Below are 25,727 nucleotides of genomic sequence, written 5' to 3'. Positions count from 1 at the left end.
TTACGTCTCTTCAAGAATATTGCACTCATGTTGAGATCCCACCAGTTGCTGTGGCTGCAAATTTAGACATGTACTTGACATTTATGGCCATTGGGCAGTGAGGGATATTTTTCATGCCAATATGTACTCAGACACAGGACCTCTATTTATCCGATTTTATCTGAAGAACCCGTCTCTATGTCCAAATGGAATTCTAATCTCTAAAGATTAGGATCACAGGAAATAGACAGGAAAGTTCCCTCAGGTGTATACACTTGTTTAATGTCATGTTAAATGACCTTATCTGAAGAATAAAACTTTTTTTTCCTACAACTGTAAACATTTAGATATGAAGATATATTAAAATACACTTTAATATACTTGAAAATTAATTTAATGACTGGTCTGTTTTATAAATATGTGACTATAAGATGAACACATAAAAGAATCACTATATAACACAGGATAGAGTACACAGAGTCATTAATAGTATGTACAGTAATGTGATTTCTAATTTGTAATAATCTAATTAACATCACTTCTACAACTAGGATTATCCATATTACAGAGAGCAATACTACCTGTACTGAATTTTAATTGATATACTTATCATGATGGAAATTCAAGAAAGCTTCTTCATATTGATTCTATTAATTGATATACCAAACATATAAAATATACCAAAATTGTTTAAAAATCTATTTTAATGTATATCATATGTTTGTTTAAAAATTGATACACAGATATTCCAACATTTGAAGTTGCACTGTACATTAATATATTAATATACATGCAGACATCTTCTTAAGGAGTGTAAATGGTTTCAACAATGTTTTTAACAAACATCGAGATCCATGATAAACCTATTTATTTGACATTCAAATGTCAAATATCTGTTTATTTCTTTTTAGATTATAAATCTGTCAATGAATAGCATTTACTCAAAGCAAGTGCACCAGGATTTTTCCATCAAAACAACTTTTGTTATACAATTTACTCTGTATACCATTTAGCAAAATCTTCTCTTTGAAAAAAATAGTATCAATACTTGCATGCAAGAACATTAATAAATAGCTTTGCAAATAATATTCAATATAATAATGCTGTGTCAATAGTACTATATGACATATTTTTCAATGGAATGCCAATTTCAACATAAACCTAAAAACTACATCACTCTACAGAGATTTGTGAAACAGAAAAATAAAATCGTCTTTCTCAAATGTCAAATATAATGAACAATGAAAACAGTTACCTTAATTTTTACAAACCACAGTCACTGTGGGAAATGAGCATTATGAAAATATATATATTAAACATACACCAACTGTTTATGACATAATTATGACTTCATCAATGTGCTAATAAATGTAATGATACATATAGTTATCATGCTTTAAAAAAAGGAATAAATCTTCTTGATGTATAAATATCTCAATCTTTATAGTATTCACAGTCTGATTGAATGAAAAAAAAAAGGTTTGAGAATTTACCTTCTCTCAGACCTTCTTCTTATTACAGGCTCTTATGGAGAAGATACAATTATTTTTCACTATTAAGCCAATAAAAAGACAAATAATTCATCAACAATATTTTAATCTATTATGATGTCATCTCAGAAAATTAAAAAAATTCACTACCATCTACCAATTAAGAGACAGCTTAGCAAAGCACATATCACAAACACAAACGTAGGTATTTACATCACAATAACAAACATGTATTTACTGATAAAATATACAAATCTGTCTACATATCTATGACCACAGTAGACTGCATGACAAAATATATCAAGTACCATGGTACATACTGAATCAGATATAAATAAAAATTAAAATGGAGCTTCAATGTTAATATATAGTTGAAGTGGAGGTATATATTATAAAGCTCAATGGACAAAATGACTCATTCATGTATATATTATGTGGGGATCAGTCCAACAGCTTACAGCACATTTTTATGCAAAATAAACATTGTTAAATCCACAGAACATACTTTGTTGAATTTCAAGACTTAATTAGAGTGATCTTATGAATCTGAGAATGGATAAAAAGACCACTAACTGGTCAGTTAATTACTTAGTTTTTGGTGGGAAAGAAAATCAATTTGCTGTACATCACTAGGGTCATCATATTTTTTTTGCATGAATCATTGAGAGTCACTGTTGTGTATTTTTTTTAAGTATTTTGCTCAAATTTTTCCATGTTGAAGAAATAAAATCAATACTGTATTTTTTACATTTTTCATGTAAGTTCAGAGTGGAATTCAATGATACAGGTAAAAATGAATCTTTGTTTCTGAACAAAAAAATAATCTAACTGCCAGGGAAGTTTCTAAAATAATGAAATTTTGATTTAGACCTAAGTATTTCAACTTGTATACATTGTGACTAAAAAATGCCTAAACAAAATAATTTAAGGACAGATCCATGAATCACCACGTATAACTCACTTACACATCAAAACAAAGCTATACATATTCACACCAAGTATGTCCAATCACAGTCTTCTTTTATATGGGACCTATCTCATCAAATTCATCTCTCCTTCTTCTCAATAACTTTATTGGCCCCCTGAATCGGTAAGGGGTGGGCCTCAGTATTGAATACCCATTTGTCTAGGGGGATTAGTGAGTCATCTGAGAATGTCAGATAGAGGTATTTCAATGTTTCTGCCAGGAAAAAGCTCTGCTGTACATCGTCCTGTGACGGGTTTGTCTGGTAGACATCTCGTATACCTGTGTAACCTCCGTCAGTTCTACAATGTTTCTCCAGAGCCTGAAATAAATGAATAACAGGTGAGGTTGTCTCTTTTCTTAAAAGAACATAGGACATGTTTATACAAAATCTATATCTACAAATTCTTTGTTGAAATGTTTAGCCAAAATAAAAATTAGAATCAGAATTAAAATTAGTTGACATAATTACATAATAGTGTGCTCTTTTTCACCAAGGGAACATTGTTTCCTAGCTGTTTACTACTGTATACACAGTTATTTTCACCCCTTGTTATATAATTTGCATCGAATTTTGCCCCAAGTTAGATTGGTAAGAGAAAACTGAGTTAAAAGAGGGATAACTGTCTTTTAAAGTCAATTTCCTCTGAATTCTCCAATGATGACAAGAGCAACAAGAGGCCCATGGGCCACAACGCTCACCTGAGTAACTTTGGCCTTGCTGTTTTTCACCCGATTTCCCCCTTGTAATACCTATTGTGGCCCCGCCCTACCCCAGGGGTCATGATTTGAACAATTTAGAATCTACACTACCCCAGGATGCTTCCACATAAGTTTCAGCTTTTCTGGCCCAGTGGTTCTTGAGAACAAGATTTTTAAAGATATTTTCTACATATTTCAATGTAAAACTTGGATTCCCTATTGTGGCCCCGCCCTTCCCCAGGGGTCATGATTTGAACAATTTAGAATCTACACTACCCAAGGATGCTTCCACGTAAGTTTCAGCTTTTCTGGCCCAGTGGTTCTTGAGAAGAAGATTTTTAAAGATATTTTCTACATATTTCAATGTAAAACTTGGATTCCCTATTGTGGCCCCGCCCTACCCCTGGGGGTCATGGTTTTTACAATTTAGAATCTACACTACCCCAGGATGCTTCCACATAAGTTTCAGCTTTTCTGGCCAGGTGGTTCTTGAGAAGAAAATTTTTAAAGATTTTTTCTACATATTTCAATGTAAAACTTGGATTCCCTGTTGTGGCCCCGCCCTACCCCCGGGGGTCATGATTTGAACAATTTAGAATCTACACTACCCCAGGATGCTTCCACATAAGTTTCAGATTTTCTGGCCCAGTGGTTCTTGAGAAGAAGATTTTTAAAGATTTTTTTCTACATTTTTCAATGTAAAACTTGGATTCCCTATTGTGGCCCCGCCCTACCCCCGGGGGTCATGATTTGAACAATTTAGAATCTACACTACCCCAGGATGCTTCCACATAAGTTTCAGCTTTTCTGGCCCAGTGGTTCTTGAGAAGAAGATTTTTAAAGATTTTTTCTACATTTTTCAATGTAAAACTTGGATTCCCTATTGTGGCCCCGCCCTACCCCCGGGGGTCATGATTTGAACAATTTAGAATCTACACTACCCCAGGATGCTTTCACATAAGTTTCAGCTTTTCTGGCCCAGTGGTTCTTGAGAAGAAGATTTTTTAATGACCCCACCCTATCTTTGTCTTTTCTTGATTATCTCCCCTTGGAAGGGGGCTTGGCCCTTTATTTTAACAATTTAAACTCCCCTTCACCCAAGGATGCTTTGTACCAAGTTTGGTTAAAATTGGCCCAGTGGTTCTTGAGAAGAAGTTGAAAATGTGAAAAGTTTACAGACGGACGGACGGACGGACGGACAACGGGTGATCAGAAAAGCTCACTTGAGCTTTCAGCTCAGGTGAGCTAAAAAGGGACAAAACTTTCCATCCATTCATTATTCTTTAATATACATGTCCATAAGATAACATTCTCATTCTCCACCAGAATTCAAAGAGTACTGTTGCACTTGCCAATCTGAACTGCATGAAATAATTCTGTGAAAATTTGATGAATGAATTTAAGAACTTTTTGATTCCCCATATTAATTTTTCTCTCCTCAGTGAATGTCCTACCTGTACTGCCTCCCAGTTCCAATCTCTATACTTTTCTTCTTTAGTTAACCTCCACATATAGAAATGCGTCTCCACTACCTCGGGTCGCAGTATGTAATATTTCTCATTCTGTCGTATTGACTTTGCCTCCGTGTTCCCATCAAATCTGAATGCCTCTGGTCCTAATTTGGTTTCTGAAGGAAAAAACCCCAAAAGATTTGCATAGATCTACCGGGTATTAAACTTAAGTATTCAAACAATACACTACCGGTATATGATAATGTGTACAAATTTTGCTGTCTAAATTATGTCATAGCAGCCAAAATGTATTTTCACATTTAAATATATAAATATATAGTGTATTATGAAAACTCAGACATTTTTTATTCAAGATTGCAATCATTAGTCAATGGCGTAAAATAATTTACATGATCTTCAATATTACACTAACATAAATTTGCCAGTAAATGCTTATACAGGGTTAGAAACTCCCTAAAATTATAACTCGCAAATAATTGCGAGTACCAAGACTACTCGCAATTTTCATATAAAGTTAAATTTATATAAATTAAATACATGTAACTTAAGGAAAAAGTAACTACTGTACAATACACAAAATACAACTACAGTGTGACTTTTATTTAAATTACTGATTTAAATCAAAGGCATTGTGTTCTGTCATATTATATAATTTTGCTACAGTTTCAATGCAAAAAAAATCAACTTGCAAGTTTTTGCGAGTTACCTAATTTTTAACTCGCAATTGGGGAATTCTAACTCGCGTTTTGCGAGTTGTATATAGTGAATTTCGAACCCTGTTATATTTAGTCTCCGGGTAAATAAGGATTTAATAGGTATACGAGCTTACCTGATCTTGCATAAGATTCATGACAGGTGTTAGATATCCCTGCCCCGAGGTCTAAATATTTCTGTTTGTTGTCTGAATACTCTGCTCCTAAGGCAAACATTCCACCTACAAGTAACAAATTCAGTATACCTCAGTTATTTAAGGAAGTCATTGGGAATTAGTACTTTGTTTCCTTATAACTGAGATTCTTTAAATCCTTGTAAGGAACAAAGTGTTAAGTCTTCTATGGGATCCACAAAAATCTCCTTGTAATCTAGATTTCCATATACACAAGATCTTTCTGACCATTTTCTTACTGTAAATAGCTTTACAATGAGTGTATAGGGGTACATAATTATGTTGTTATTCATGTACATGCATATTGTAACCTTTTTGAAGTGAACATTAGAGAAATCTTTTTCAAAATTTCTTATTATTTCAAAGTCTTTTTAATAAGCTTATCATTTTGGGGGTTGAAAAAAATAAATGCCTTCTTATATAGAATGTATTTTTTTTAAAAGACATTAAAATCTGATACTGTACTGTAGACTTCTAAATATATTATTGCATAAATTTCATAAAAAACACTACTCACAAAATAAAATTAATTGTTTCCACTTTTATACTGCTGAAATACATGTCAAAACTTTTGATCAGCAGTCCACTAGCGAATTCATGCTCTTGCTTTTTGATATCTATGAGTCGTTTTGTGATGTTAAGAACATGTGTAAAATAAGGAATCTACAGCGTCATATCAGTATATCATAAAATATTTTAAACAACACACCTGCAAAACATCCTAAGTGGTCCATTTTATTTTCCAGTCTCCCTGATTTGTACTCTGCTACATAAGTTAGACCTCCAGGGGATTTCTTTACAAGCTTCTCCACAATGGCCTACAATGGTTTTATTAAGATTGACATTTGTTTCTATGCATGTATTTACTATTATCATAAATCATTGATGTTTGTTAGAACTGATGATCCTTAACCTAATAAAGCAAAAGGCAATTAATGTTCTATTGTTTTGACAAACAGATATATTCAATCTATCAAGAAAGTCCAGAACTTCAACAAGACCTCTCTTCCAACTTCAAAATTCATAACTGACAATTAAAACTTTTGATCTGTTGATGATAAATAAATCAGTCACCAAAATATGTATGTATGTCTATCATTCATGACAATTTTATTAGTAATTTGTCAATATGAAACCATCCATGACTTTTTTTTCTGCAAATTAGGATACATTCAAAATAAATACACAATTTAAAAAAAATAAATTGCAGTGAGAAATATTTGTAATGCACACAAATAAAAGTTGGTTTACAGTATGCTGAAACTTAGCAGCACCTCAATAAAATTAATAAATTTTAACATACATGTAAATTGATGAAAAAAGCTGTGCATTTCATGTTACTGTACCAAAACAACTTAATACAAATGCTCAATATGAAAATCTTCATTACCTGTACTGCTTCGTCATACATTTTCTTGGCTAAATCATCTTTCTTTCCAGACTGAAGCCAAGATTTCAACAGATATTCATAAAAGCTATCTCCTAGTGCCCCAATGGCAGTGTGACCTACAGAAAAATAAATCTTGGCATTAAATAGCAGGTTAATTTTATTGTTCTCCTTTTTAAATTAATTTAAATTTAAAGTAAAATTGTAATTGCCTTGTTGATATTTTTTTTAATTAAAAAGAGAATTTTAAATTTATTCTTCCACATTCACCTACCTGCCAGCCTGTCAAAGTTCACACAGTGTAAATTTTCACTCTTTTTTGCTGCTCAAAGCAATAAAATAATTAAAACTGAAGACAAGAAATTACTTACTTTGTCCCCATCTCCCTGTGCGAGGATTTAGGTAATTAGGGTACAGACCATTAGGTTTATCTATACTGTTCAGGGTCTCCCTGATTTTCATCACCTACAAGTACAAAAGGTGTCTACTTCTTAGGACTGAACTTGAATGAGGTTAAGTTAAAAATGAATCAGCTGAAGTACACAATTTATGACATGCATGTCAAATGATATTGATTGAACTCATACCTTGTCTTTATAAATACTTTTTCCACTAATTTCTGAGAGATAGACAAATTCTAAATGGAAAGACCCAAATTCAGCAAGGATGGAACATCCGCCTGATGCCCAGCCCCAGTTACGAGCACTTCCTCTGTTAAAACCAGAAATCTCCAATGAGACTGTAGCTCTACTGATATGTACTTATAATGGTAAAGGGGAAAAGTGGCACCTACATGTAAACTTATCTCTCTCTCAGTTTAACATTTTACAGTCATTAAAGAATCATGTATCCAGATGTTTTCTAAACATGTACCAAGTGATATTAAAGTCAAACCAAAACTGTAAGGACTGCATTTTGATTGTACTTCACAGATAATTTTCTTAGTAGCCTCAACTACCTCAATCTCAAACTGATAAAAAATATGAGCTTTAAATATTATTTTCAACTTGTGTTATAAGCTCTTTTGAAATCCGAGCAAAATTGGGAGGAGTAGCATTTTGAAAGAATTTCAAAAAAATGTTCATTTTCAGTACATTCTGTAGCCTTGGTAAAACCATTCAAAGTGATTTAAAAGTCTACAGGGTTAAGCTTACGTTTTGGTGTTCACCATGGACTGTGGTATTCCTGTTGGTGTATCAAACGCTGGCAGCAGTTTGTCAGCCACCACTATGGCTTTCTTCTTGTACATCTACACAAAATAGTTGAAATAAATAAATGTAGAATTTGCAGATACATGTGATTAAAGAACTTATTTGTTTCATGAAATTTTCTAAAACATTAAGACTTGACCATTCATAACATACTTTAAAAACTACTGATAAAATCAGAAACCTTTAACTTTTTCCTCAGACCAAGAACTTTTTTTTTTCATTTCAGCCTACTTTTTCATAATACTTACTGCGTCTCCAGTGAGGGCATACAGAGATAGGAGACCTCCAACAAAGCGGATGTTTGTCTCAAATGCCGACAGCTCAGTTGCCTGAAAGTAAAAAAAAAATTTTAGAATTTAACTGTAACGCTGCTCTTATATTGTCAGGCATATTCATTTCTATTCAGAGATAAAAGGCTGTGAATATGAGCAACTGTCTGCGTAGAAATTTTCAGTACTCTATAAGCACTGAATGTTTTTTCTAGCCTGCAATGCTAATATCCAAACACAACACACAGACTGACCAGTCATATTGCTAACCAGCCTGAAAAATGGTAAAATAGGATGAGAAATCAGATGTGTTTGTTTGTTGGGGTTTTTCTGATGATGACACAGTTCTAAACTCTTCAGAAAGAATTATTGTCAGTTAGAAAAAAAAATCTACTTTTATTCAAAATACATGTAGTTCACTGAAATTTTCATTACAATTCAGGTAATCTTGGATACATTTTCAGTAAACTATTCCATGACATGCTAATGTACACCTTACATTTATTTATGAGCACAGTGCATGATGTGTAGTTTGTACATGGCAAGCCTTCACCAATGCTGCATTACTATTTTTACCACACTACAAGTTCTAAGTCAAAAGCGAGTTCAGGTAATAAATCTTTAGCTAGTTATGTAGTTTGATTATTTAAAGATTCACTTTCCATGATGAGGTGTAACAATATGAGTGAAAAATTCTCAAAGGGACACAAACAACAAACAATGATGAATACATTCCCAGAAATTGTTTCCTTTTGCCCCTGACCATCGATCCCCCCCCCCCCCCAAAGTAAAAAGTCTTTAAAGATGTACTTGGTAAAACAAATCTCTCTGAAGCAACAGATACCAGCCACACAATGATACATGTACTGTGTCTTAATGTAGTTAGTTGCAAAGTACTATGCATCTCGATTAATAATCCAACAAAACTTATTTTTATGTTCCAAGATAATTACATGTACATGCACTAAGTGAAAACACCATGGTACATGACAATATGAAATGTAATATATGAAAAGGACATTATCATAGACAAAATCGCTTTATTGTAAAGCATAAATATTCAACAAACAAATTAAACATGCAGAGCATTACAAAACTACAAATGAAAATAGTTTGAGAATTTTGAGAAAAAAATATTTCACTAAATATCCATTATTTAGTACATGTATTTACTGAAAATGTGTGCTTTTGGAGAGTTTATAATACAATTTCACAAATTGAATTCTATTGATCATGTAAACCCTGCAGCTTTTGAGTTTTCCTTTATGAATATCTCCAACTAAATTCTCTGCTGTGTTAGAGCTAAGGAGCTGTGATTATATAACACTTACACCAAATCCTACTTTCTCTTTAATGATCGAGAAAACACTTTTGGGCTGTAATGTGAAAAACACATGCTAATTAAACTTCAAGGAGCCAAGCATATCTAGAGTATGGTTAAAACAAAACACAGAAGCATTCAATTTAATGCATAACACTTTGTATTTTTTTTTTGTCTTTGAAGTGTTAGGTAAAATGTGCCTTTGTACATGTTATACAATCTATACAATGTTAATGGCTAAATTTGTCCCTGATCTTTCTACAAATGACATATTTTCAGAATCTCCAAAAAAAAAAAAATTGCTTAAATTTGTCAAATTATTTTCATGATTTAATGTTTGATCATAATAAAAGCAAAATCTAAGCTAAATTATCATAAAAAAAAAATATATGTTACAAAGGTGTATCTGTTACTAGTGTACTAGAATTCTTGAATTGTGAGAGAAAAATTGAACTTTAAACATATTTTTAAAAAATGCTCTGAAAAGCAGGAATTTTGATCCTTCATAAATCTGAATTGATCTGTCTATAAAAATGTCAGATATAATGAGCAGATTCATAAGAGATAAATGGCACCAGTCTCTCAATATGAAGTACCGACTTCCTGACACCAATAAGTTCTCTAAAGCAGTGTCCTTCACCAAAGGGAAAATTGTCTTGTATAGTTCAATATACAATACATGTTACTTAATACTTTATATGAATACAGACAAGGAATTCACAAAAAGAAAATCTAGAACATTGAGGAGGGTAGTCCTTTTTTGCTTTCAAAATGCATAAATAACATATAGATATATACTTGATGGGCCTGGGGTAACTGTTTGCTTTAATTACTTAAGCACTGGAAGAGGATGATTATGCAAATATTACATGCTTAGCAGTGTGAAGTAAGGTTACAACAGGTGTAATATATTTCAAATGAGGAAACTGAAATTTGACACACAATGCAAAAGAATAAAAAGATGTGGATAGGGAATAATGTAAGCCAATATGAAAATGTGTAATTGTGTAAAAGAAGGGCTTTTACTCACTCCATCAAAGGTAAAACTTGTGGCGATCCAGTCACGAGCTCTTTTGTACTCATCCATCAACTCCATGATATACAAAGTATCGGCCGCATCGATGATTGTGGCTCCGAGACTCAAACTTCCAAAAATACTGGCACTGTGTCCCCGCTTGCTGATTGGACGAAGTTCATTTGCTCCCCAGGCATATTTCTCATAATTAACCCAGGCATGCCTCATCATCTGTAACAATGTATACAGTATTACCATGATTACTTTGTCCACTAAATTGTATCACAAAGTAGATATGCAACCTGAAGTAGCAGCAAAAACCTTGAAATATGATTACAGAGACAAAACAAAGTCACCCTTATGCATGTACAAAACTGTTATCCCTTGAAAACCATTGCTGACCTTGTTTTTGCCTCAGTCAACAAAGGTTTTTGCAGGATAACAATTTCACGATACCCTAAAGGCACATGATATTTTCATACTGTGCATGCAAGTTTCCTATGACTTAACCTGCCTTTCTGTATGTTTTCCTTACCTCGCGCACTTTTTCTCGTTTTTGTTTCACATCTGAATCTTCGGGTTCTCCCCCTTGTCCCCCCTCTCCTCCTTCATGTTCTGTCTTTATTTGTTTGGCCTTCTCTCTCTCCTCTTCTTCCTTCTTTTTTGCTTCTTCTTGTCTTAATTTCAAAATTTTCTCTTTCTCTGAATCAATGTCTTCCTTAATTTTACCACTATCTTTCCTTGAAATGTTTAATTTCTTTCCTATGTTAGCAATCCTATTATCTCTATCCATTTGGTTCTGGAATTTTAACCTATCATCATTCAAATGTTCATGTTCATCTTCACCGTGCCTGATTATCTGGCCACCTCTTATACCTCCTCGGGGAATCATCATTTCATCTACCCCTCTCATTCTGTTCCTCACAACATCATTTAGTCTAACCCGATCTCGAAGATCTGGTAAAAAGAAAAATGCACCAAAACACACGAGTCCAAATGTAACAAACACCAGTAAGATTATGTACTTCTCTTTAAGACGCAGCGTCTTGCGGCCTTGCGGTACAGGGACTCCGTTAATGAATTTTTGAGAAACGGGTAGCAAGGAGGCCGCCATGTTTGCTACGTTCTCAAACACCGGTGCATGTTATGTCATTCAAAATGTTAGTCGTGTCGACATAACTTCCTAATTCTTTAACTCGAGTCTATCTTCAAATTGATCTTATATACCATCAGGTACGTAAGATTATTATTCATTTATATCATGAATGGAAGGTAAAATATAGTCTTTCGTACAAACCATTCTTCATAGGAAGCAAGTTACGTTCAATTCATGAATATTGAACGCTCCTTTATGAAATCTATGTCAAGTCTTCGATGACGTGTTACTATTTTGATTACTTTACTGTAAAACAACTTGGTGACCAAGATCAGCCAACGATGGCTGAAGAAAATGAAAGTAGAAAAAGTGATGATTATACTCTACGAGTTGAAGCTCAAGAAGCTTTGAAAGAAGTTTCTTTTGCTGTGTCCCATGTTGAGCTTTCCATTAAGTTGCCACAAGGAGTGGAAAAGGTGTACCTTAACATCAGGACCCAGGAGAACGATGTTTACTGTATCGAGCTATCAGTCCAGGGGTTTAGGGTGAGTTAAGGAGCAGTGGTTAAAACGATTGACTGTGTTATAAAGATAAACAACACAGTTTTATAAACATGATAAAGGGTTTGATAATTTTGGGATCCCATTCCATTGGGTGAACTGATTGTTAAATAATCAATAAAACAAACAAACAGCCCCATAAGAAATAAAGCACAATAAGTAAACAAGAGTTTGATGGTAAATTACATCAAACAATATTATATTCAATTATAGCGAGCGCAGCGAGCGGCGCGAAGCGCCGCTCGTCACTGCGAGCTCTAACGACAACGCCTAGGCGAAGAGAAAATTCGGACTACTGCATTATTCATTCAATAGAATTTTTTTCCGCAGTAATTCTGACCCACAATGCATCGCTTCTTGTTCTCGCTGCTAACTTCGTTCACGCGGTGACAACAACTAAAAATTCACACAAAATAAACTCACCTTAAGTTAATGGATATTGCATGCAGATAGTAGATTAAACGTTCTTTGTTAAAATATTTGCACTTTTTAAACTTTGTTTATGGAAATGCAGCTAACATACGACGTCATGTGACGTCACAGTCTAGACGTTCCAAATGTCTCGTGCGGTTTGAAGAGGCGGATCATAATAATGAAGTGAACACTGCGCTCGCCCCAACGGTCGCACCGTCAACATATTATGTAGTCCTCATAGATCAGCACAAATTTTACCAAAAATAAATTTAACAAATTTGGAATACTCCAAATTCATGAAATGCATAAAAAGGGAAATAACATTAACAAATTAAAGAATTGCCAGAATCATATACATGATATATGATGGCTGCAGAACTGTAGCGTTATGGTTTTATATTTAAGTCTTTGACCATAATGCTACAGTTCCCATAATGCAAATAAGTTGTAATTTATGGGGCAAGATTTTCTGTGCACTTTTGGGGAGAATTTCTCCACTTTCCAGATTTGGTCAATCAAGTACCTTTCACTCCCTAATTCTAGACATATTTTTTAACCAACCTGTATATTTTATCCACCTCCTAACCCTTTAAAGTTGTCTCTACAGACCAATAAACTCGTTTGTTTTAAATTTCCTACCATCGGACAATAATTCAAAACAAGCAAGTTTATTGGTCTGTATAGAGACAACTATAAAGGATTTTGAGGTGGATAAAATATACAGGTTGGTTAGAATATATATCTAGAATTAGGAAGTGATAGGTAGTTAATCGACCAATACTGGAAAGTGGAGAAATTCTCCCCAAAAGTGTGCTGAAAATCTTGCACCGTAAATTGCATCATATTTGCATTACGGTATCTGTAGCCTTATGGTCAAAGACTAAAAAACAAAACCATAATGCTACAGTTCTGCAGCTTGATATATGAATATGAGTAATTTATCAGAAAATATTAAAAACATAGACAGTGATTCAATTTGGTCTGCGTCCTGTGTAAATTACGTACAAATTTTGCTCAGGACGCATTATTTCAATAAATGTGCATCCCAATGGATGCAATAAATTCATAGAAGGACATTTATTATTTTAAATTGTTCGATATAATCTGATTCAAAACTTGACCAATTGCATATCCACATGCTATTTTTTTAGCGATATGCATGAGCGATTTTCAAGTTTGCCAACAAGGTCAGATTTCACAATTCACTGTTAAAATTGCAGTTAACAAGCAATTATTAGAAAATAATTAAAAGTTACATTGTAGATAGCATAGTTCGATTTATGTCTACTGTGAAACATTTCTGAAGCGTATAATTTGTATTTAAGCTGTAACCTGTGTAAGTTAATTTTTTGGTTAAGATTCTAAGAAGTATAAAATTTGATCATTTTTCTTTCTGCCTAATTTCATTTTTTAAAAAACTTTCTTTACTTCATTTAATAGAACAACTCTTTTAATGACGAGATCATATTTACAATCTAAAAATAGAAACAAGGTGCACAGTTGACAATATATTATTTTTGTGCCACAAAATCTTGTATTCTTACTCCCAATTCAATAGATAAAGTATAGACCAATCACAGCTACAATAAAACATTTGCACTTTCGTGCAATACCCATTTATATTTTACCAGAATTTCCTCTGTAGTATCTGATATGCGGAACCTTTGGATTTGGATGCATGATTTTGGCATGGGACTCGTTGTTGTCATTAAGAGGGGTCCTTTGGACCCATGATAACCATTTTCAAAATGAATCACTGCATAGAAACAAGAAATGCTGATTTAATGTTTGTTAAATCATAACCCCCAAAGATAAGGTTGGGCCACAGTGCCCACTATGGGCTATCAGAGTTAAACACAGAGATTTATAAGAGAAATATCTTTTAAAACCTTCCAAAGAACAGCAATGTCATGATTAGTCAGAAATATATTTTGATATGGAAGTATCTTCAGGTAGTTTAGATTAAAATTTGTTCAAACTGTGATTCCCAGATGTAGGGTGTGTCATATCTTATAAAATCTCCTTCTAAGAACAGCATACTAGCATTGATTAGTCAATCATATAAATATGGAAGTGTCATAAGATAGTGAAGGTCCAAGTTTGTTCAAATCATGACACCTGGGGTTAGGTTGGGCTTACAACAGGTTACAAACCAGGTTACAAAAAGTTTTACATAGGAAAACATAATAGAAACTAGAGAGCTCCAAGGAACGCATGTGTTGCCTGCTTTGTATCTTCATTAAATATATAAATAAATCTAAGAGTGGTCAACTTCTTATTTATAATTAGAATGATACAGACAGTTCGTGCATTTTGCCCGCAAAGAAAAAATGGCATCTGTGGATAGTATATGACTGTATAGAATCTGTCAATCAAACAAAATATGGTTCCCTAACTCTCAAATGAATAATCAAATTGAAATTATTAGAAATAACTATTTTTTTAATATATGTTACCAACAATCTTCTGAAAAAGATTTCAGTCTGTCTTAAGTGCATTGAGCATCTACACTATCAATTGTGGAATACTGATCCCGATGTATTTTCATAGTTTTTAGCTCTACTGGTCAGAGACCAAAAGAGCTTATGCGATAGTAAGTTGTCCGTCGTCCGTCCGTCTGTCCAGCTGTCTGTCTGTCTGTAAACAATTTTTCAAAATGCTACTCCTTCCACAGTTTTGGTCTGATTTCAGTATTACTTGGCACACTAGTAGACTGCACTAAGATACATAATTCTGTGTATCGGTTTTTGATTTCGATGAACGGTGTTGCCATGGTTACTAAAAATAGAAACTTCTGTGAAATACTTTCAAAATGCTACTCTTCTACAGTTTTGGTCTGATTTCAATATAACTTGGCACACAAGTAGGCTACACTAAGATACATTATTCCGTATATCAGTTTTTGATTTCAGTGAAGGGTGTTGCCATGGTTACTAAAAATAGAAATTTCTGTGAAATACATTCAAAATGCTCCTCCTCCTACAGTTTTGGTCTGATTTCAGTATAACTCTCAAATGAATAATCAAATTGAAATTATTAGAAATAACTATTTTTTTAATATATGTTACCAACAATCTTCTGAAAAAGATTTCAGTCTGTCTTAAGTGCATTGAGCATCTACACTATCAATTGTGGAATACTGATCCCGATGTATTTTCATAGTTTTTAGCTCTACTGGTCAGAGACCAAAAGAGCTTATGCGATAGTAAGTTGTCCGTCGTCCGTCCGTCTGTCCAGCTGTCTGTCTGTCTGTAAACAATTTTTCAAAATGCTACTCCTCCCACAGTTTTGGTCTGATTTCAGTATTACTTGGCACACTAGTAGACTGCACTAAGATACATAATTCTGTGTATCTGTTTTTGATTTCGGTGAACGGGGTTGCCATGGTTACTAAAAATAGAAATTTCTGTGAAATACTTTCAAAATGCTACTCCTCCTACAAGTAGATTACACTGAGATACGTAATTCTGTTTTATCATATTTTTTTTATTTTGATGAAGTGTTGCCATGGTTACAAAAAATTGAATTTCTTTGATATACTTTCAAATATATTAATTTGCCTACAGTTTGGTCTGATTTTAATGTAACATGGCATGCAAGTAGACTACACTGAGATACATAATTTTCTTAATTGTTGTTTTTTTTTTTTTTTGATTTTGAGGAATGATGTTTCCATGGTACCTAAAATCAAAATTTCTCTAAATTCTTTAAAAAGGATACTCCTTCTACAGTTTTAGCCTGATTGCAATTCATCTTGCCACAAAAAGGGAGTAAAACAAGGATTACTATTTATTTATTGCTTTTGCAAAGTTTCAAGTCCAAGTACTTCTTTTCTCTTCCTTAATTGTTATAAGTACAAACCAGTAGAGCTACAGTCTCGACAGAGACTTCTGGTTTTTTAATAAGTTTGTGTGGTAACTGATTCTCATACTGATTCAAAGAACATTAACATCTCTATTTTGCACCACTTAATTTGTTAAACTTGATTGGTTTAATGCATAAAAACTAAGTTTTATAAATAATTTTTATAGAAATAATTTTGATATTATTGTTTACAGATTGTTGGGAGAGCATATGATGTCATTGATGAAGCAGCCCAAGGAAGACACTATGAGACCATCTATGCATTGCTTGATGAAGTAAGTCCTAAATACAGAAACAGTTTTGGGGACACATTATTGAGGAAACTGGAACACCTTCAAAAGCAGACAGAGGACACCTCCTGACCTCTTTCTCTCCACCCACCAACCTGCCTGAGGGTAGTGGAATGCTGAATTTGTGCCTCAGAGACTGCAGCCACAGTTGATGTTTATAAAACATCTTTAAGTGGAAAGCATATTGAATGTTAAATTGGTGCCTAGCTGCCAGGATTCTTTATAAGAAAATGCTTTGTAGAATCACTAGTGCTTCCTTTGTGGTTAGTGTTGTGACTAAGTTGTTGTGAGCAAAGTTTTTTTCCAGATAAAGTTTATTAGTCCAAACAATTGAATTCACTGGTCAGAATTATTACGGGAATAGTTGGACAGAATAAAGCAAGACCTCATTATATATCAATATTAATATCTTGTTAAGATATGTATTTGTATGTTAGAATTTTACGGTGCATTAATTATATTTAATGGAAGCTTCTTGGTATGTTGGGATGTTTGTATTGTTTACCCTCAGTAGAAACGAAAAAGTGTTTTTTTTGTTTTTTTTGGTTTGTTTGTTTTTTTTTAATCCTAAACATGATTTTGTAACTCACTTACTTACATGTAGAATTTTTACAGAAAGTGGTTTGTGCACAGCCACTGATTTAGGGGAAAACTATTGTTCCTTCAAATTGATGGAATTCATTGTTCAACTACATGTAATTTATAGGATGGAATTCAATGTTTGCCTTATAGAATCAGTAAGATAAAACTGGGAGTAATCCATAGATTTATATTTACAATGTTTGCACCAATTATTAAACCAGTCTGGTGCAGTGGATTGGTACCAATTATTAAACCAGTGCTATTATTGTATTAATTGATATTTTAAATAAATTGTATTTACTAAATAATTTACATGTATATTTGAACTTGTTAATTAAATTATTCATGAAATTAAATAATATATTTTGTAAACCATTACACTGACACTTATAAATATTTTATGATATATACAACTGTTATTATAATATGAATATTGTTGCATATGGATTTTTCAAAGTCTGTTTTTCTTCATTTGTTTGATATTTTTATACACTTGTGTTCCCTCCCTTGTGCACTAGTTATCAAGTCATATAATGAAACTATACAAGATTTGGTCCCATTATTCCAAGCAAAGAATTTATTATTGTTTTTATATGTTCTTTTTCTGAATTTATTTTCTTCATTTGTTGCAATGATAGACCTTGATTCAATACAGGAACTTTTTTTCTGTTTTATAAATCAGCATTGAAAAAATCAGCATTTAAAAAACAATAGCAAAAGCCTCGTCCAGCAAACCCTCAGATTAAAGCAAGCAGCTTCAACAAGTATAAAATAGCATTACTAGCATATATCTAGCATTATTTTTTTCTTCAAACTCAGCCAATGCTGTTTTAGGTTCATGTTACTTCAGAAAATTTATAGTCACTGTTTTGATTTTAATCAATGTTTTAAATTTAATATAATACCAGTCATGTAAGTATTTAATATTAATATACAGAATTTACTTAAGCTGAAAATCATTCATCAACGATGTTGAAGCATTTATCAATACATCAACCTAGAAAGTCAGTCAGATTCAAGAACATCAGCAGTTGTGTAATTTTGAAGTATTAAAAAAAGCTTGATGTACACGTATTATCAGAATCTAGAACCATATTGAAAGAATATGGAATAGGAAAACCTACAGGTATATGTTATACTATGTAATACAAACATTTGTATTGGACTTATAGATTGTTTTGATAATGTTATATACAAGGTATTTTCAATTGTATTTCAAGTAATATGACAGTGTTATTCAAGTAGTATGACAGTGTTATTTAGAGTTTTATAATGGTGCTCTTGTGCATTTGAAATGCAGTAATGATTTTCATTTTAATTGTTCTTGAAAGGGGCTTTTGTTATCAGTGTTGTTTGACTGTATACAGCTCTTATTGACTCTTTTTTTTTATTAATTAAATATTTTTCCATTTCCCTTCATGAAGATCAAGTACATTGTCACTGCTGTAGTCCTACAAGGAAAATTGTGGATTTCAAAATAACAGGACTGCTTGTTAAATAGTTATGATATTATATTGAGCTTCCAAATCAAAAATAATTATTTTAAAAAATGAATATTTTGATTCCATTAATCATTCTGTATTAGTTCAGATTAATTTTATTTTTTTCACAAAAAAAGTAGATGTCTAAATTACAATTATAACAATCATTGAGCTAAATACAGTGTTATAAAACTGAATGTTTAATGTTATTCATTGCCAAAGCTTCTTTTCCTAGTTATTGACCCATACAATCAAGTCCTCCATCTGCTGCTATTTATTTAGTCTATAAATTGTGTGACTTTTTTTTCAAATGTCCATTAATGTAAAAAAAAAAGGATTTATTATCCATAGAGGAAAATAAGCATTCCAAACAACTCCATAAATTTTGGCTTATGATGCAAAGGTTCTCCAAGGTACTGATCAGAAAACATTTGACGTGAATCTTGCAGAAAATGTGCTAACATTTATAAAGTCAGTAGAGATATCTGCTTGCTATGATCAACCTGTGTATTAATTGGGATGTGGTATCTGACCTACATTTTCCAGATGAGTGACCAGGTTAGAGTTTTGGGGGCTATAAGCCCTACAACCTGGACCAAACCTGTATGAATGATGCATATAGTTATGTACATTACCAGACTTGCTTCTGATGCTGGATCTGACCTAAATTTTCTGGATGACTCAATAGGTTAAATGTTTTGGAGCAGGTCTATTCCAAAGAAATTATATGTCGTACCTGGACCAAACTTGCATAGATGATGCATCTAGGAATCCACTTCACCAGGCTTGCTTCTGATGAAGGAAATGACAAATTACTAGTTGAGTGACCAAGTTCAGATTTTTAGCTCTTCTGAGCCAAGGCCTCAAAGAGCTAATGTTATGGCCATTTGTGAGGTGTGCATAAACTTTTTTTTTTTTCAAAATATGGGTCATATCTGAAGAACCCTGTGACGGCACATATTGTCGTTTTGTACGTATTGTTGTCGACAACAATATGTACCTTACCTCACTGCACATATTGTCGTCTATCGGTACATATTGTCGCCGGCTGAAAAGTTACACTTGTACATATTGGCGACATTATGCGCCTCACCCTTACTGTACATATTGTCGCCCCACAGATATTGTTTCTTAAAGATTTCTTTTGTTGTTTCTTGGTAGTTTTTTTTAATGTAATTGGTGTGTGAAGCACACTGACATGTCTCGTATGCTATTCCATGCAGCGTGACTGTGACGGTACATTTTGTCGTCCTGTTCATATTGTCGCCGGCGACAATGTGTACCTATCCTCACTGCGCATATTGCCGTCCATCAGAACATGTCGCATGACAATACATGGCATTGGCCAGAAAAACCAAAAACTTCAAAAATGGTCATATACACTTAAATTGATCGACGAAATATGGCTGAAATAATGCCAATTCAGCGTTAAATAATAATAATCAATCAATCCATATAGATATGACTTATCATTGCTTTGCTGTTTTTGAGAAGATAACTTTTAAGGAATTTTCCCATTTTTTCCTGTGTAAAACTTTGATCGACCATTGTGGCCACACCCTAGGCGGGTGCTGCATTTGTCTAGTTTTTGAGATTTTTAAAAATTTTACTGTATATATTCCTATGTAAAACTTTGATCACCCATTGTGACCCCATCCTACCCCTAGGGTCAAAAACAAAATTGATTTTTGTTTTTGTTTGTTGTTATATTAAATGTCCATCTCGAGAATTTTTCATGCACATGTAGACGTCACCACTTGCCGGTTGGGGCTGCAAATTTATAGAGCTATACTTGGCATTCGGTGTTATTGATCAGTGAGGAATCTTTTTCGTGCCAGCACCTCAAAATGAATATACGCTATGTAACGAAGCTTTCACATAAGTATCATCTCTTCTTGAAAAAAAAAGAAATGAAACAATGAAAATTTTTGATCACCTATTGTAGCCACACCCTTCCCCCGAGGGACATGATCTGATAAAGCTGAATCTACACTTCCTAATTAAGCATTCACATAAGTTTCAATTTTTCTGACACAGTGGTTTTGAGAAGATTTTTAAAAGATGTCACTTAATTTTCACTTATCCTTAACTACTTCCCTTGAAAGAAGACATGGTCCTTCGTTTGAATAAACTTGAATCCCCTTTATCCACGGATATTTTGTGGCAAGTTTGCTTGAAATTGACCAAATAGTTCCTAAGAAGAAGCTGAAATTTTGAAAAATTTATAGACAGAGGAACGGTAAGACAAAATGTGATCAGAAAGGCTTCAATTGAGCTTCCAGTTCAGGTGATCTAAAAATGTCAACCCCAACACCAATTATATCGTAACATGAATGTATATAAGAATAACGCAAAAAATAAATTTCAAAAAAATCATTACTACTGAACAGAAAAACTAATACATGTGCTGATCTCCAAGTATATATTATAAGAAAAAAAGAATAGGCTGATTTATCAGATATCTAAAAAAAAATTATGGTATCTTGACATATATTATGGTGAAGTTCATCAATCCTGGACACAATTTTCTGACCAAAAAGTTTTCTCCCTACAGTATTGTGAGCAATGCTGTCTGTCTCCCTCCGTGCGTGTGTTTGTGTTAAATTAGTCAATCTCTCTTTCCTTTCTCAAGTAAATATTCGTCAAAACAATGTATCGACGACAATATATGCCGACCTTGACTGTACATATTATGGCCGACGACAGTATGTGCTGGTGCTTGACTGTACATTTTGTCGTCCATTATGCAGGATGAAAATAAGGCTCGTCTCGTTACATATTGTGGCAAGCGACAATATGCACTGATGGACGACAATGTGTGCAGTGAGGGTAGGTACATATTGTCGCCGACGACAAAATGTACAAAACGACAATATGTACCGTCACAAACCCCTTTGTCATTTTTTGTCATATCTGTCACAGATCGAGTATCCTTTGCCCAAGGGCTTTCATATATGCTAAAATAGGAATGTAATCTTTAAATAAAGGGAGATAATTAGCTAGGAAATAAAAACAAATGTAGTGGTTGCTAAAAAAATCTTCTCAAGAACCACTGGGCAGATTTTCGCCAAACTTATGAATAAGAATGAGGATATGTTGTAAATTACAATTTTCAAAGCATCACCCTTCGGCAAAGGGCATGGTCCCAAGATCACTTCGAAGTTGACCTTAAGTTATGTTTTGTTAAAACTTTGAAATTTTGCCCACTATGAGGACTAAGATCATCAAATCTTGTCAGTTGATGCATCTTAGGACCTTAAGTCATGTTGACTCAAAATTAGGTCATGGTGACCCACTTTTTTTTAGGTCACCTGAGTCACTCAGGTGACCTATTGCTATCCGTTCTCGTCCGTCGGCGTGGGTCGTGCGTCGAGTGTTAACATTTGAACATTTTAAGCTTCTTCTCTTAAACCGCTTAACCAATTTCAACCAAATTTGGCATAAAGCATCTGTAAGTGAAGGGGAACAAAAATTGTGAATTTCATGGTCCCTGCCCCCCTGAGGCCTGAGGGGTGGGGCTAAAACCACCAAAAATAATGCAATCTTTAAAAATCTTCTTCTTTACTCCTGGACATCAAGCAGTCAAACTGTTGGCATCATTGTAGTAAGCATTGAGCCCTCTACCAATATTATGAAATTCATGGCCCCAGGGTCAGGGGTTCTGGTGTTAGGGCGGGGCTCTATTGATTATATAGTGAAAATGCATTAATTCTTTGAAACTCTTCTTCTCTGCTCCTGGATATTAAATAAACTAACAAAGAACATAGTTATGATGAGTAAGAGTACCTCTTCCAAAATTATGAAATTCATGGCTCCTGGGTCAGGGGTTCTGGTGTTAGGGCGGGGCTCTATTGATTATATAGTAAAATCGCATTAATTCTTTCAAAATCTTCTTCTCTGTTCCTGGGTATCAAATAAAGTAACTAAGTACATAGTTATGATGAGTAAGAGTGCTTTTTCCAAAATTGTGAAATTCATGGCCCTAGGATCAGGGGTTCTGGTGTTAGGGCGGGGCTCTATTGATTATATAGTGAAAATGCATCAATTCTTTGAAAATCTTCTTCTATGCTCCTAGATATTAAATAAACTAAGTACATAGTGACGATGAGTTATGAAGAGCATGGTTGCCTCTTCCAAAATTATGAATTTCATGGCCCCTGGGTCAGAGGTTCTGGTGTTAGGGCGGGGCTCTATTGATTATATAGGGAAAATGCATAAATTCTTTCAAAATCTTCTTCTCTGCTCCTTGGTATTATTCAACCAAAGGAAGTGCATGGTTATGATAAGGAAGAATGCCTCTTCCAAATTGTGAAATTCATGGCCCCTGGGTCAGGGCTTAAGTGAAGGGGGGGGGGCTCTATTGATTATATATTGAAAATCATAATTTCTTTCAAAATATTTTTTTCTACTATTGGTTTTAAAGCAAAGAAACAAATGTATAGTTATGATGAGCAAGTTTGCTTCTTCCAGAAATGTGAGTTCATGGCCCCTGGGTCAGATGTTCTAGTGTAAGGGTTGGACTTTATTTATTTAATAACATAGTGAAAATGCATTTCTTTGAAAATCTTCTATGCTTCTGGGCATATTCGAGGCAAACAGTAGAAGTTTTAATATGCAAAGGTATTTTTGCCAGAATTTTGAACACCTGAACCATTTAGTCAAGTGTTCTGGTCCTGCCCAGTGCTCTATTAACTTGTATTCTGCTAAGCAAAGTTATTCCCCTTTGCCATTCACCTTTGATAATTAATCACAGTAAACAATGTATTTGAAAGGTTAATAGAATATGAGAATTATGCAAGAATATTTATTGTAAAATACAAAAAGTACTTTTATAGTTTTAATGATCAGGTAGACTTGGAAATAATAGATGAATAAAATTGAGACAAAAATAACTTATCTTTTTAAATGTTCTTCAAAGACCAAGAGAGGCCAATGTGAGAAGTCATAATATGGTGTTAAAAATAGACATTTTGTTGTATAGTCTGCATGGTAGTAGTGATAAATGGGGGGCAGATAGATACTAGACCAATTATTTTGTTGATGCTAATCATACCATATTTGTTACTTTAAAGCAAGTTTATGGATCCTCTAAATTGTTGTTTTGTACTCAGGTGACCGTTAAGACCCATGGGCCTCTTGTTAAATTTTGCAGGTATTCATTTTCAGTCTGATTTTGATGCATATCTTGGACACTTTGAGGCCAGTTATCATCAAAACTTGTCAGTTTATACCTTGACCTACTTTCTGAATTTTATGTCTTAGTATTTTCAATGTATTTAAGGTCATTATTTTGGATAATGAAAGGTTAAGAATCATCAAACATTGTAAGTTGATGTATCTTGGGGCACTGAAACATTTTTAACAAAAAGGAGGTCACAGTGACCTATATTTTTTTTACTATTACAGGTATTCATTTTCAAATTGTTTTAGAGGCATATTTTGGACACTGCGAAGCATATGTTGGAATCATCAAACTTTGTCAATTGATGCATCTTGCATCCTTGGAGTATTTCAACCAGAAAGTAGGTCAATTTGACCTACTTTTGAAATTTCGTGGCTTTATTAGGTACCAATTGGCTTAGCATCATATAAGACTTTGTCAGTTGAGTCATCTTGAGAACTCGGAGTATGTTAAACGAAAAGTAGGTCTTGGAATCCTAATTTTGGAATTCGACAACTATGTTGAAATATTTCAGATTTTAAGAGGCATATATTCTTCAAAACTTGTCAGTTGATGTATCTTTGGTCATTGGAGTATTTCAACCAGAAAGTAGGTCACCATGTCCTACTTTTGGAATTTCATGGCAATATTTAATTATTTTAAGACTGGCTTAGAATTATCAAACCTTGTCAGTTGATGCATCTTTGGTCCACGGACTATGTCATCTAAAAACAGTAGGTCACAGTGACCTAATATTGGAATTTTAAGGCAATATCTAAATATTTAAAATAATAAGATGCTTGGAATATCATCAAATTCTGCCAGTCGATGCATGGTCCTTTGGGTATTTCAACCACAAGTAGGTCAACGTGACCTACTAGTGGAATTTCATGGCTATTTTTAAATATTTTAGATACAAAATAGCTTAGAATCATCAAACTTTGTAAGGTGATGCATCTTTTGTCCTTGGAGTATTTCAACCAAAAAAGTAGGTCACTGTGACCTACGTTTGGAATTAAATGGTAATATTTTAATATTTCAGATTTTGAAGTTGCAGGGATAATGCATCCAGGGATGCGCACTTCCAGGCGTGCTTCTCGTGCTGGATGTGACCTACATTTTTGGGCAGATCCATTCACAAGTGACATCAAGTTTACCAGAACCAACTTTGCATGAAGATGCTTCTAGGATGCATTTTACCAGACTTGCTTCAGATGCAGAACCTGTCCTACTCTTTTGGAGATCATTCCCAAGTAATTTTAAGCTCTACCTTGACCAAAGTTGCATGTTTGATGCATCTAATGTTTTTTTGTTTGAATGTTGTTTAACGTCCCTCTCGAGAATCTTTCACTCATATGGAGACGCCACCACTTGCCGGTGGAGAGCTGCAAGTTTTGTCCTATACTCGGCACTTACGGCCATTGAGCAGTGAGGGATCTTTTTCGTGCCAGCACCTACTGCGAAACGGGGCCTCGGTTTTTACAGTCTCATCCGAAGGACAGGTCTCCACGTCCCACAGTGGGATTCGAACCCGCGACGTAAGGATCAACTCCTTACTCCGCGACTCTACAGCAGACGCTCTA

General features: G+C 33.8%; 2 protein-coding genes across 2 annotated transcripts; one reads left to right on the top strand and one right to left on the bottom strand.

The window, feature by feature from the left end:
• Positions 1-350: 350 nt before the first annotated feature.
• Positions 351-11,848, bottom strand: LOC133186324 (mannosyl-oligosaccharide 1,2-alpha-mannosidase IA-like). The gene is made up of 11 exons (XM_061321577.1): positions 11,232-11,848; positions 10,712-10,927; positions 8,340-8,420; positions 8,035-8,129; positions 7,468-7,591; positions 7,252-7,345; positions 6,884-6,999; positions 6,203-6,311; positions 5,437-5,541; positions 4,590-4,762; positions 351-2,755 (listed from the first exon to the last, which is right to left on the bottom strand). Exons 1-11 carry the CDS (start codon positions 11,808-11,810, stop codon positions 2,516-2,518), a joined length of 1,932 nt encoding a protein of 643 aa, XP_061177561.1. The 5' UTR covers positions 11,811-11,848; the 3' UTR covers positions 351-2,515.
• Positions 11,849-12,060: 212 nt separating this feature from the next.
• LOC133186348 (GSK3-beta interaction protein-like) lies at positions 12,061-19,180 on the top strand. Its single transcript, XM_061321602.1, has 2 exons — positions 12,061-12,337; positions 16,825-19,180. Exons 1-2 carry the CDS (start codon positions 12,071-12,073, stop codon positions 16,990-16,992), a joined length of 435 nt encoding a protein of 144 aa, XP_061177586.1. The 5' UTR covers positions 12,061-12,070; the 3' UTR covers positions 16,993-19,180.
• Positions 19,181-25,727: the final 6,547 nt, after the last annotated feature.

Source organism: Saccostrea echinata, unplaced genomic scaffold (genome assembly GCF_033153115.1).
Source record: "Saccostrea echinata isolate AGI-Se365-2 ecotype Australia unplaced genomic scaffold, CSIRO_AGI_Sech_v1 ptg000013l, whole genome shotgun sequence".
NCBI lineage: Eukaryota > Metazoa > Mollusca > Bivalvia > Ostreida > Ostreidae > Saccostrea > Saccostrea echinata.
The sequence above is the reverse complement of the archived record's forward strand: the minus strand, read 5'-3'. Positions and strand labels throughout refer to the sequence as shown.

Coding starts and splice junctions, on each gene's coding strand:
- LOC133186348 (XM_061321602.1), top strand. CDS start 12,071: ATGACGTGTTACTATTTTGATTACTTTACTGTAAAACAACTTGGTGAC. Junction 12,338..16,824: donor TATCAGTCCAGGGGTTTAGG/GTGAGTTAAGGA, acceptor TATTGTTTACAG/ATTGTTGGGAGAGCATATGA.
- LOC133186324 (XM_061321577.1), bottom strand. CDS start 11,810: ATGGCGGCCTCCTTGCTACCCGTTTCTCAAAAATTCATTAACGGAGTC. Junction 7,592..8,034: donor TCCATGGTGAACACCAAAAC/GTAAGCTTAACC, acceptor TGGTTTTAACAG/AGGAAGTGCTCGTAACTGGG. Junction 2,756..4,589: donor GGAACTGGGAGGCAGTACAG/GTAGGACATTCA, acceptor CATTTATTTCAG/GCTCTGGAGAAACATTGTAG.